The sequence below is a fragment of the Coregonus lavaretus genome (assembly GCF_964263955.1).
Source record: "Coregonus lavaretus genome assembly, chromosome: 26".
Lineage (NCBI taxonomy): Eukaryota > Metazoa > Chordata > Actinopteri > Salmoniformes > Salmonidae > Coregonus > Coregonus lavaretus.
Window position 1 is genome coordinate 18,520,529 of NC_140013.1, and position 14,032 is coordinate 18,534,560.

Genomic DNA, 14,032 nt, shown 5'->3' on the forward strand with positions numbered 1-14,032 from the left:
GCCGAGGGTAAGCCACGCCCCCTCTGGCAGCAGACACTGACCTGATGGTTGGTTGGCAGGAGGAGAGAGAGAGAGAGGAGGAAGAGGAAGAGAGAGAGAGAGAGATGGGGGAGAGACAGAGTGAGAGGGCAAGAGAGAAAGAAAGAGAAAGAGGAAGAGGAGAAAGGCTGTCAACACACAGGGATGATCTCCCAGTTAGACTGCTCAGGGCAGAGAGAGAGTGTATAGATATAGAGCACATAGACAGAACACTACTTAATGTCCAGCACTTCCAAATGGTCAGTATGAGATAGCTAGGGCTCCCCTGCTGGTCAGAACGTGAACATACCTTTAACTTTACCATGCTGCAATATACAAATAAAAATAAAAGGTTTTTGAAAGGTTTTTGAACGTTCCAAAAATACATGTTTTGACCAACATTTTTAATAAGGTTGGAATTGATAATAGGTTCTAAATTATGTACCTGGATAAAGAAAGGTTCCATTTAGAATTTTCTGTACTCATTGTAACTGGTCCAGTTGATTTTGGATGGTGTTTCTTTATTTTTAAAGGCCAGTGCAGTCAAAAACGTGATTTTCCTATGTTTTATATACATTTTACATTTTAGTCATTTAGCAGACACTCTTATCCAGCGCGACTTACAGCAGCAATTAGGGTTCAGTGCCTTGCTCAAGGGCACGTCGACAGATTTTTCACCTAGTCGGCTCGGGGATTAGAACCAGTGACCTTTCGGTTACTGGCACAACGCTCTTAACCACTAAGCTACCTGCCACCCATATATATATATATATATATATAATACTGTGAAATTGTGAAAATTATGATAATGCCCTTTCAGTGTAAGAGCTGTTTGAAAAGACTGCCTGAAATTTCAGCCTGTTTTGGTGGGATGGAGTTTTGGCCTGCCCGGTGACATCACCAGGCGATAAATGAGTTAATTGGCCAATAAGAAAGAGCGTTTGAAACCTCTCTGCCAATAACAGCTCGTTTTCTATTTTCCCCTCCCCACTCAGACCACTCAAAGACAGTCCTAGCAAAATTATTGTTTGAGAAATTGTTCTTTGCCAAGAAGCTATTTTTGTTTCTTTTTACCATTTTAATTGAAAACAATCACATTTGATATTGAGATAAAAACGGCTGCATTGGACTTTTAAAGGGCAGTACATTTAAAATGTGATATTCCAGTTTTTTTAATGATATTTCCACACTGAGGTCGAAATAACACTCTGAAATTGTGAAGATGATGATAACGCCCTTTTTGTGGAAGAGCTGTTTGAAAGAAAATGCCTGGAATTCAGCCTGTTCAGGTGGGATGGAACTTTTGGCTCCCATCCTATCCGCTAATCAGGGCAGTGTATGTAAATATCTTCACATTTGTTTCCTAACGCCCACACACGTTTTGGAGTTATTTTCATGAAATAAACACAGAGTGATTTATTAGATATACAGTGATGATTTAAAAATAAAATTACAAAGACTGCATTGGGGCTTTAAGGACAATGCCGCCCACAGCCACTACGTAAAAGCCTGATCGTACCTCTTGAGATTCTGGACAGAAGCCAGTCATTGCATGTCTCTAAAGCTACATCCACTTACATGGCAACACTATAGATACAATTATAATTCACTGTGTCAGAATGCCAACATACCAGTAAACTATTATCTTTTAAAAGAAACAGCAGCTACAGTATATCATATTTTCTTTATTATTTTCTCAACTGTCTTAGGATGACATTTTCTCCTCAGAAAAAACAACAACGTTTTTTTTAGAAGGTCTGTGAGCTTGACAGGGGAGGCACAGCAACCAGATTCTCCCTCAGTCCATTTGCTGCCTTATAATCCTTGTGATTGGAACATAGTAAACGTTTCAGGAATTTATGATGGCTGCCAGGATCCGCTATTGTTTTACAGTAAAACGCTTGCATCAGGCATAAAACCACCACAGCCTGCTGCTCTTATTTCAGGCTCCAGTTGTTTGCAGCATTCAGATAGTGTATCGGACCGTTGAACAGCTCCTCTTGATCTATATTCACAACCAGACTGAACTCTGGATAACTATCCCCTGTGAGGCCAAGGCAATTATGCCTAAAGCAGCAGAAAGCACAGTTCTGACTGGAGAGTTTGGCCCACATAGCTGGAGCCTGGTGCCATATAACCAGGAGGTGGGTTGGAGAACAGTATGAGAACACTGTGAGAACACTATGAGAATACTAAAACACTCTAAGGGTTTTGGATAACTCTATTGTTAGCAGAGACATTCCTGACTGGGCAGGCTCAGACCAATAAGGTATTTCAATAACCTGAGCTATTGGGCAAAACACCATCAGATGTTTTAATGAAGACAATAAATAGTACAGTTATGAATATAACTACTGTTCCCTGAAGGAGGGAATGAGGTATAACATACTATGGGGAGTCAACGACCAATCATATTCACCTGAAGAAAACTGAAATCACGGCCAATGGGCCAATGGATGCCGAGCCAGCCCTCGGAAGCCCCGCCTTCCTGGCTATAATACCGGGGCTCGCATTCATTTCCTCAATTCAGTACCGCTCTTCAGCGCGCCCAAACCCCCTGACGGACGGGGCCAAAATGTGTTATACCTCATTCCCTCCTTCAGGGAACAGTAGTTATATTCATAACTGTAGGTTCCCTTTCAGTCGGTCACTCGGTATAACATACTATGGGGACATAAAATCACGCCTCAAGCCGGCTCAGAGGATACCAAACTAGGAGACCCACGGCAGCCCAAGCACACACAGGTTCCACCGGCTCCAAAAAGGGGTTACAGAAGCCACCTTTTTCCCTAATACTTACTCGAGAAACTGTCAGAGACCCATATAGGGAACCAGAACCTGCTGCAACTTGGCTATGCGCACTGACCCATATAGGGAACCAGAACCTGCTGCAACTTGGCTATGCACTCAAGTCCATAGACCCCACAGTTACAAGAACAATACTTACCTTGCGAGCATGACATTTCAGAACTCTAACAAGGAACCACAAGCCCAAAACAAAGAAACACCTACCTTGACTTTGTAAAGCGCAGACTCGCGCTGCATAGCATCGACCAGCATCGATGAACCACGGCAGCCCAAGGCTCAAACCCACAGGAAACTGTGGTAACGCTGATAATGTGCACTTTACACGCTACCACACCACAAGGCAGCCCAAGGCTCAAACCTACAGGGAACTGTGGTAACCCGGACAAATGCGCAACCTGCACACTGCCTAACACCCACTTCCGGACCCAGCCATAAGAACACTATGAGCCACACTGGGAGCATTTACAAGGTATGTGGGGAACCCCAACACACTGCAGCACAGATATCACCAATCGTCATAACCCTGAACAATGCCCAAGAAGCTGCCACACCCCTAGTGGAGTGAGCACGCACACTGCTAGGCAACTCTTGTCCTTTGCTGTCATATGTCAGGGAGATAGCCGCCACAATCCAATGAGAAAGACGCTGCTTAGAAGGCGCACTACCGAGCTGAATTAGCGAAACTGACAGAAAGCTGGTCACAAATGCGGATATCCTTGGTCCTATCCATATACGTGAGTAAAGCGTGCACCGGACACAGGCCATGCAACCTCCGTTGTTTACTGGAAGCAAACAGAGGAGGTAAGAAAGGGAACAGCTCGAAAGCCAGGGACCTGTAAGACAGGCATAACCCTGGGAGCAAAAGCTGCATTAGGAGGTACCATCACTTTGGAGTCGCCATGCGCAAATTCCAAACAGGAAGGGTGTATTGATAGTGAGTGGAGATCCCCAATGCGTTTGGCAGACTCCAAGGCCATGAGCAGGGCAGTCTTGTAGGAAAGGACCTTCGGGTTCAAAGACTCCAATGATTCAAACGGAGGCTCACACAGAGCATCCTGGACCAAAGCCAGTTCCAGGTCGGTGCCATAGGCTTAGACACTGGTCTGAGCCGACGCACGCCTTTCAGGAACGGGAGCACCAAAGGATGTCACCCCGGGGTAGAGCCGGCAATCCCTACATGACAAACCGAGATGGCTTCCATATGAACCTTCAATGTGGTAAAAACAAAGTCCTTGCTCAAAAAGGTCTTGCAAGAACATAAAAATGTCCACCAAAGAGCTCTGAAAAAGAGAAACTCCTTTAACCTGACACCAACCCTCAAACGCAACCCACTTATATGTATACAACCCTCGTAGAGGGCACATCTGCCGACTGTATAGTCGTAATCACATTCAAGGGTAAACCCTAGCCGTCAAATTCAACATTTCTGGGGCCGAACCCACAGATCCCCATATCTGTGGTTGTGGGTGCCAAACTCTCTGGTGCACCTGGGACAATAGATCCCAACGAAACGTGGATGATCTCCTTGAACCAGGGTTGTCTGGGCCAACGGGGAGCCAACAGAATCAACAACAGACTCTCCTGACGGATCCTCTCCATGGTGGCCTGAATCAGGTCCACTGGAGGAAACGCATAGAGCAGAGTCCAAGGCCCTTGATACGCCAAAGCATCCGTTCCCAACGGAGTGCCCAGATACCTCATTGAGAAGAACAGATGACAATGCGTGTTTTCATGTGATGCGTAAAGATCTTCGTCAGCCCTGCCGAACTGGTCCAATATCTGAACAATCACCGATCTACTTTACAGATAGGACCCCCCCTGGAAAGTAGATCCGCACCCACGTTGAGAAACCCGGGAAGATACGTCGCCCTGAGCAACAGGAAATGCACACTGCTCCATACGAGCAGATAACGGGACAGATTTAGAAGAGAGAGAGAGACCGCGTCCTCCCTTGCCTGTTGATGTACGCCACTGCCGTCCTGTTGTTGGACCTTACCAACACATGCTGGCCCTCCAACATCAGGAAAGAAACGCCTCAACACTAGCAAAACAGTCAGTATCTCTAGGTAATTGATATGCAGTGCCCTTTGCGCTGTTGACCAAATCCCTCTTTCCGAGTAGCCCACACGCAGTGCTCCCCATCCCAACAAGGATGCGTCTGTCGTGAACAACCTGTTGGACACTACCCGGCCCATGAGAACCACTTGCAACATCAGTCACGGGTCCCTCCAAGGAGTCAACGTCCTTAGGCATGACGGGGATACCTTGACAAATGATGGCAGTGGCAATTACACAGCGCTGAAACAGAAGCATCAACATAAGTCCCAGAGGCACCACAGCTATCATAGAGGCCATCAGACCCAATAACTGCATGCACAAGCGAAAAGGCACCGAGTGCCCCAGCTGAAACCGTGCCAGACAGAACCGGAATGCGACCCTCTGTTGGGACAAAAATGCATGATTCAGAACCGAGTCCAGAATGAGACCCAGAAACGGAATGTGCTGTGCCAGATTCAAACAACTTTTCTTGTGATTCACTATGAACCCCAGAGACTGAATATGGGAAACCAGCGTGGCAGTTTGGAGTTCCACCTGTTCCTTTGACTCCGCTATGACCATCCAATCATCCAGATAGGCCAATAATCTGATCCCCTGGCACCGCACCGGTGCCAAAGCCACCTCTACCACCATAGAAAAAGGTCTGGGGTGATAGGGAGAGTCCGAAAGGCAGGACTAGAAACTCTTAGGCCACACCCTTAAAATGAAACTTCAGAAACTTTCTGTGGAGAGGATGTATAGCCACATGAAAACATGTTTCCTTCAGATCTATGGGCGTAAGCCAATCGCTGGGACGCACCGACTGCAATAGCCATTGAAGTGTAAGCATTTTAAACTTGCAAACCTGGAGGTGCTTGTTTAAAACACGCAAGTCCAGGATGGCACGCAACGTTCCATCGCTCTTGGGAACTAAGTAGTACCGGCCGTACCAACCGCTCTGTACTTCAGACACGGGGACCACCCGAATAGCCTGCTTTTGAAGGAGAGAGGAAATCTCTCAAGACAGGTGCTAGGACCTCAGGGACCATAGGCGTAATGACGCCATGAAAAGGATGACGCAGAGCAAACTGCAGACTGTACCCCCTCGTCACCATCCTCATCACCCATGGTGAAACTACGCAACCCCGCCACTGGACGGAGCACGCTACCAGTCTCCCATACATTATTCCCTGAAGGGGCAGAGCACCAGCACTGTTTATTCGGAAGCACCGTGCTAGGATTAGCCCCTTTGTTATCCTCTGGAGCTAAGTAACTCGCCAGCTTTCAATCCATCGGCCATGTGCATACGAGCCCCGCCTCCTCCAAATCTTCTACATGAATGAACTCGCCATAACCTGGTAGCACCAGCCTGGCTGAATGAGGGGAATGCCAGGTCGCCTGTGGCTCATCTGTGAAATCTTTAAACAGGGATAAGCGATGCTTCACCGCTGGAGGGACAGGAGGTAAATACCTTCCCACAAACCTGGAGGAACTCTGCTTCGGGGGAGAAGACGGCCAATCCACCCCCAGGTGATCTGCCGCCCTACAACACAGTTTCGTCAAATGCACATTAACCACCAATGATTCACTTTCCCCCGCCGAGCTGATGACATCCGATTCACACTCTGAAAACCCTCCAGAGCCAACCAGGGATAGTATATCATCCCCGGAATCCGGACTCTGAACACTGACAGAGAAACCGGATTGAGCCTCACTCGGCTGGGATGACACCCCTATCAACTCTCCTGGCCTCAGACAACCCCATTTCCAAGGTTGCTTCACCGGAAGACCCTTCGCCAGCAGCCCCAATCTTTCTCACAAAGTCAGCCCGACGCCCAATGGAAGTTGAACCCAGCTGGATACAATGGTCACACGAATTGGTCCGAGCCAAAGCCTCCTGTGCACGTTCTTCCTTCAGGCAAGCTTTAGAGCAAAGAATTGAGGAAATGAATGCGAGCCCTGGTATTATAGCCAGGAAGGTGGGGCTTCTGAGGGCGGGCTCGGCATCCATTTGCCTGTTGCGCGTGATTTCAGTTTTCTTCAGGTGAATATGATTGGTTGTTGACTCCCCAAGTATGTTATACAGAGTGACCGACTGAAAGGGAACTAAGGTTTAACGTTAAACTGGCCTGGCCAGGACTGGACGGGAGGTTTATTAGCTGCATTATTAACCAGACGACTGCTATACCTCTACATCCATCCAATCTGTACTGCTCTACCTCCATCCAGTCTGTACTGCTCTACCTCTACATCCATCCAGTCTGTACTGCTCTTCATCCATCCAGTCTGTACTGCTCTTCATCCATCCAGTCTGTACTGCTCTACCTCCATCCTGTCTGTACTGCTCTACCTCCATCCAGTCTGTACTGCTCTACCTCCATCCAGTCTGTACTGCTCTACCTCCATCCAGTCTGTACTGCTCTACCTCTACATCCATCCAGTCTGTACTGTTCTACCTCTACATCCATCCAGTCTGTAATGCTCTACCTCTACATTCATCCAGTCTGTAATGATCTACCTCTACATCCATCCAGTCTGTACTGTTCTACCTCTTCATCCATCCAGTCTGTACTGCTCTACCTCTACATCCATCCAGTCTGTACTGCTCTACCTCTACATCCATCCAATCTGTACTGCTCTACCTCCATCCAGTCTGTACTGCTCTTCATCCATCCAGTCTGTACTGCTCTACCTCCATCCTCTGTACTGCTCTACATCCATCCAGTCTGTACTGCTCTACCTCCATCCAGTCTGTACTGCTCTTCATCCATCCAGTCTGTACTGCTCTACCTCTACATCCATCCAGTCTGTACTGTTCTACCTCTACATCCATCCAGTCTGTAATGCTCTACCTCTACATCCATCCAGTCTGTAATGCTCTACCTCTACATCCATCCAGTCTGTAATGCTCTACCTCTACATCCATCCAGTCTGTACTGCTCTACCTCTACATCCATCCAGTCTGTAATGATCTACCTCTACATCCATCCAGCCTGTACATCTCAGGACCCGATAGAACAGCGTGGCTCAGTTGGTAGACGAGGGTGCTTGCAATGCAAGGATTGTGAGTTCGATTCCTGCTGGGGCCACCCATATAAAAAAAAACACACTACGGATAAAAGCGTTTACTTAATTGCATTTATTATTATTATATATATATATTATATTATGTTTCACTGTAGCCCTGCCAGCTGTATGAAGCTCTCCTGCCTGCCTGGCACGGTTCAGGTAAAACCTCCAAGCCTCCAAGATAAAATGAAGTTGAAATGTCATTATGTAGCATGCAATTTATCTTCTGGACATTCAGACATCATGTCATGGAACACCTCTTATTAACAGACCCTTTCGTCTACATGGATGCGTCCCAAATGACGCCATTTTCCTATATAGTGCACACTTTTGACCAGATTCCTATGGGCACTGGTTAAAAGTAGCGCACTATAAAAAGGAATAAGGTGCCATTTGGGGTGCAGCCCATGACTCAGTGTTCAAATGAAAATAAAATGTCTAGATATCCAACAACCAACTCATGTGTTTTAATAACTAATTGTGATTAGTTTATTTCCATATTTATTTCCACTGAGGAGGTTGATTCAAGTAATTTTCATTCATTCTTTTGTTTTCATAGTTTCTCTGGCCGTTATAATCAGTAAGATCATAGTGTTAATGTGTGTTAATAGTTCAGTTTGTCAGGTTAGGTAAATGTTAGTTTAGTCACTGATTGTCTGGGCCATTTGGAAGGGGAATGGTGACATACAGTGCCTTTAGAAAGTATTAAGACCCCTTTACTTTTTCAACATTTTGTTACGTTACAGCCTTATTCTAAAATTTATTAAATACATTATTTTCCTCAGCAATCTACACACAATACCCCATAACGACAAAGTGAAAACAGGTTGTTAGAAATTGTTGCTAAGTTATTAAACATAAAAACAGAAATACCTTATTTACATAAGTATTCAGACCCTTTGCTATGAGACTCGAAGTTGAGCTCAGGTGCATCCTGTTTCCATTGATCATCCTTGAGATGTTTCTACAACTTGATTGGAGTCCACCTGTGGTATATTCAATTGATTGGACAGGATTTGGAAAGGCACACACCTGTCTATTTATATAATGGGTGGGTCTATCCTGAATGCTGACTGGTTAAAAGAGCATTCCAGCCGGTGTCTATTCAACAAGTTGCCACCGGATAAATCTATGACGTTAAAATGCCTATTTACTCTGTTCCATCTGACTGCGCAATCCACTGTCTCATCAGCCCAGCCAGGCAACTTATAAACTTGATCTCCACTATAAAAAACATCTAGACATTATCTCACATTTCTTTTAGACTAACATGTAGTTTTCAACAGCGGAGATTTGTATAAATCTTGCTGTCTGTCTCTCCGACATTTGCAACATTGTTTCAATATTCAAATTCGATCTCCTGCTGTCCCATAGTAATGAACATGTCGGGAGTCGGGACGAGACAGACAGGCAGCCAGTTGAAATCATGAATCAGCTGGCATCATTTTTATGGATATATACAAAAAAATGTCAATTGAAAACAGGTAAAATTAAACGCAGCTAATTTGCAGTCTTTCCAGCTTCAGTTTGAAGTGACTGTGTTACTGTAGCTGTGTTGTTGGCTAGCTCCTCTGAACAACAGTGTCCTGACGAGTGAGCACATTTTCTATGCCAGGCGAAATCGCGCCTCATTAGCTCATTGTTATGGACGTATCCAAATAAATGTCACTAGAAAACAGCTTAAACAAATGCAAACGCAGCTACTTTGCTGTTATTCTGGCTTTTTGACGTGACTGTAAGTTAGCCGTAGTTGGCTAGCTAGCAAGCAAGGGATAAGAACGTTGCCAGCCAGTATGGCAATGGAACATTTAGAATGAACGACTAGGTCGCGTCCATAGATACAGAACAAAAAGACTGAACAACTGGGTCGTGTCCATAGATACAGAACAAAAAGACTAAACGACTGGGTCACGTCTCTAGCAACCCTAGATTTGTGTCGGGACTATATCTTGTGGAAGGATGAAATAGTATGAATAAATTAATAAAAAATAACGTTTTTATTGAAAATATATCAATCACTATTTAAAATATGTTGGTAACTCGGAGCTCTACGGACAATTCCCTCGACCTCATGGCTTGGTTTTTGCTCTGATATGAACTGTCAACTGTGGGACCTTATTTAAGTGATAATGCCCGAGAAGACAGTGTTTATCAGAGCAAAAACCAAGCCATGAGGTTGAAGGAATTGTCCGTAGAGCTCCGAGACAGGATTGTGTTGAGGCACAGATCAGGGGAAGGGTACCAAAACATTTCTGCAGCATTGAAGGTGCCCAAGAACACAGTGGCCTTCATCATTCTTCAATGGAAGAAGTTTGGAACCACCAAGACTCTTCCTAGAGCTGGCCGCCTGGCCAAACTGAGCGATTGGGGGAGAAGGACTTTGGTGAGGGAGGGGACCAAGAACCCGATGGTCACTCTAACAGAGCTCTTGAGTTTCTCTGTGGAGATGGGAGAACCTTCCAGAAGGACAACCATCTCTGCAGCACTCCACCAATCAGGCCTTTATGGTAGAGTGGCCAGACGGAAGCCACTCTTCAGTGAAAGGCACATGACAGCCTGCTTGGAGTTTACCAAAAGGCACCTAAAGACTCTCAGACCATGAGAAACAAGATTCTTTGGTCTGATGAAACCAAGATTGAACTATTTGGCCTGAATGCCAAGCATCACGTCTGGAGGAAACCTGGCACCATCCCTACGGTGAAGCATGGTGGTGGCAGCATCATGCTGTGGGGATGTTTTTCAGTGGCAGGGACTGGGAGACTAGTCAGGATCGAGGGAAAGATGAACGGAGCAAAGCACTGAGAGCTTCTTGATGAAAACCTGCTCCAGAGCGCTCAGGAACTCAGACTGGGGCGAAGGTTCACCTTCCAACAGGACAACGACCCTAAGCACACAGCCAAGACAACGCAGGAGTGGCTTCGGGAAAAGTCTCTGAATGTCCTTGAGTGGCCCAGCCAGAGCCCGAACCTTATCGAACAATTCTGGAGAGACCTGAAAATAGCTGTGCAGGAACGCTCCCCATCCAACCTGACAGAGCTTGAGAGGATGTGCAGAGAAGAATGGGAGAAACTCCCCAAATACAGGTGTGCCAAGCTTGTAGCGTCATACCCAAGAAGATTCGAGGCTGTAATCGCTGCTAAAGCTGCTTCAACAAAGTACTGAGTAAAGGGTCTGAATACTTATGTAAATGTGATATTTAGCATACATTTCTAAAAACCTGTTTTTGCTTTGTCATTATGGGGTATTGTGTGTAGATTGATGAGGGAAAAAAAACAATTTAATCAATTTTAGAATAAGGCTGTAACGTAACAAAATGTGGAAAAAGTCAAGGGGTTTGAATACTTTCCGAAGGCACTGTAGTGTACGTTCCAAATGGCACCCTATTGAACTACGGTTTGACCAAAGCATTATGTGCCCTAGTCAAAAGTAGTGCACTAACTAAAGAATAGGGTGCCATTTGATACGCAGCCATGTTCAGATTGATCATCCTTCCGGAATCAATTTAGTTTAACTTGGACTGAGATGACTGACTGACCTCTGGAGACAAACAGGCGAGGAAGGAACGGCGCTGGAGAACCAAAACAACACAGAACAGAACAGACCGGCTCGTTTCACACATACACTATCACACAGGAACTACACTTTCACCTGAACACCTTGGAAACACTGTCCAGATCCACTTACACTGCCAAACACATAAACCATAACCCAAACATAGGACAAATATGTGCGTGTTTGTTTGTGTGTGTGTGTGTGTTTGTGTGTGCGTCTCACCAGCCAGGTTGTCCATCTCCTTCTCCTGCAGCAGACTGGCATTGTCATCGTCTCCATCCAACATCAGGTCAGTCTCTGGGCTCTGATTGGCTACTGCCTGGCTGCGGAACCCCTTCTTCGACTTGACCAACTCATCCTCTTCGCTGCCTGGAGGGGGAGGGGGGGGACGGGGACGGGACAGAAAGACAGAACAGTTGGAACAGTCAGTCAGAGAACAGTCAGAACAGGGGATGGCGAGACAGGAATAGTCAGAAAAATCTGAGAACAGTCACAACAGTCAGGGAACAGTCAGACAACAGCCAGAACAGTCATACAGTCAGACAACAGTCAGAGAACAGTCAGACAGAACAACCAGGAAACAGTCAGACAGCTAAACACCTCTCCCCTGAAGCTCAAAGAGCAGATTCAGATCAGTGTAGAAAGATAAGAAGATTATAAATGCTTTGAAGTGTCACATCAGTTGAGCCAAAGGGGAATCTGGTTTTGATAGTCTTATCAAATGCATACCATAACATCTGGTGGGCTACTAAAGTCTGGATTACCCAATACCCACAATCTCTACATAAAACATCCAATGATGACTGAATTGGAGTAAAGAGATGTGTACTATAGTATTTCATAACTATTGACGTCAGAACCCACAGTAAACATATGAATGAATCCATTCAATACATTTCCAGCATCTAAACTGATAGGCTGTTTCAACGTTTGTTGTCAGACAAGGTAAACTATGAAACACTGTTTTGTTTATAGAAAGCGGTAACAGAGTTTTGAGAATATGTCTTCAGCTCAGAGTCTTTTGGGACTGTATCTATCGGCTGCTGCTGCTTTCAGAGCTCAGACAGAACCACACTGAACAGACAGATCAATTGAGATACTGGTAACACCACCACATCTCATCATACGGCCATACTGGAACAGAAGTCTAGTGGAACAGGACCATCACTCTACAGGCTGTGTCCCACCTTACAGTACATCCACACCATACAGTACGTACAGACTACACAGTACATCGAAATGCCTTAAACTGCCTTTATCAAGTTGTCAGCCCCAGCTCAACCCCAGCCCAACCCTAGCCCTTGCCCAACCCACCCCACCCCAGACCAGCCCAACCCAAGCCTCAGCCCAACCCACCCCACCCCAGCCCTAGCCTTACCTCTACCCCAACCCCACCCCACCCTAGACCAACCCATCCCAAGCCCAATATTAGCCCCAGCCCAACCCCACCCCAACCCTAGCCCCAGCCCAACCCCAGCCAAGCCCAACCCTAGCGCCACCCCAACCCCACCCCATGCTCAGCCCAACCCCAGCCCAACCCAACCCCAGCCCAACCCAACCCCAGCTCAGCCCAACCCCAGCTCAGCCCAACCCCAGCTCAGCCCAACCCCAGCTCAGCCCAACCCAACCCCACATGACTGCACAGAGATGCCTGTGAGGATTTGTCTTCTTTAAGGTCATACAGTATCTGTGAAAAACTGTAGCAGGAACTCTCTCTGTGTGTAAGAAAAGCAGCAGAACACGTCTGGAGAAATGGGAGGTGTCTGACACTCGTCTGCCATGTTTTCTCTCAGCGTGGCTCTCAGTACGCCTGGCGCTCCCAGGAGGAACAAGCACCTTGTCTTGAAGAGGTCTCCTGCAACTGCACGACTACTGTGAAAAAAGCAGCTTCCTGCTCTGTCTCGTGTCTGGAGAGCTTTCATCAGATGCATGGAAGAAGTCGGAGTGTTTCGGAAGTGAATTATGTGTAGCGTTAAAGAAAGGCCAAAGCCATCTAGCAGCCAGTCTTCTAGCATCAAAGAGAAGAGAGTGAAACTTAAAACTGTAATTCAGTAAAGCTTCATTATCCTCCATAGGGTCAACGAGGGGAAGCTGAGCAGAGGAGCTGACTCTCTGATTGGCACGATGGAGCAGAGGACCCGAGTGGGAACTAGACAAAATAAACCATGCTGATTTCTACAGGCACGCCACCAACATCAATAAGAGCGAGAGCAAGAAGAGAGAGAGAGAGAGAGAGAGAGAGAGAGAGAGAGAGAGAGAGGAGAGGGAGAGCGAGCGACAGAGAGAGCGAAAGAGCGAGAGAGAGAGAGAAAGGAAGAGCAAAAAAAAGAATGAGAGGAGGGGACCGAGCAAACTGCTTTGTCCACAATGCAATTTAGTTATCAAGGGGTAGAATGTAGGGTTATAAATAATCAGAAAAAAAGAAGCAGGACAGGGAGAGAGAAAATGTGCTGACATGAACAGCCATCTTGTCATGAGTGATAGCCACTCCACTCAGAGATGTTCTCAAATCAAAGCGGGCGGTGAAATAGACGGCCGTTTTGTCAAC

The 14,032-nt window shown here is 46.3% G+C and overlaps 1 protein-coding gene across 2 annotated transcripts in view; it reads right to left on the reverse strand.

Annotated features, from left to right (window-relative positions):
- LOC311101415 (neurobeachin-like) overlaps positions 1-14,032 on the reverse strand; it is a gene marked incomplete at both ends in the record, with an annotated part of 295,001 nt that overhangs the window by 101,626 nt on the left and 179,343 nt on the right. Inside the window, 2 exons of one of the 2 annotated variants that reach the window (XM_084142549.1) lie at positions 11,468-11,500; positions 11,707-11,853. In XM_084142549.1, coding sequence (XP_083998675.1) covers positions 11,468-11,500; positions 11,707-11,853 — 180 coding nt within the window. The remainder of the gene's footprint in view (positions 1-11,467; positions 11,501-11,706; positions 11,854-14,032) is intronic. The other variant, XM_084142550.1, reaches the window with a different exon arrangement.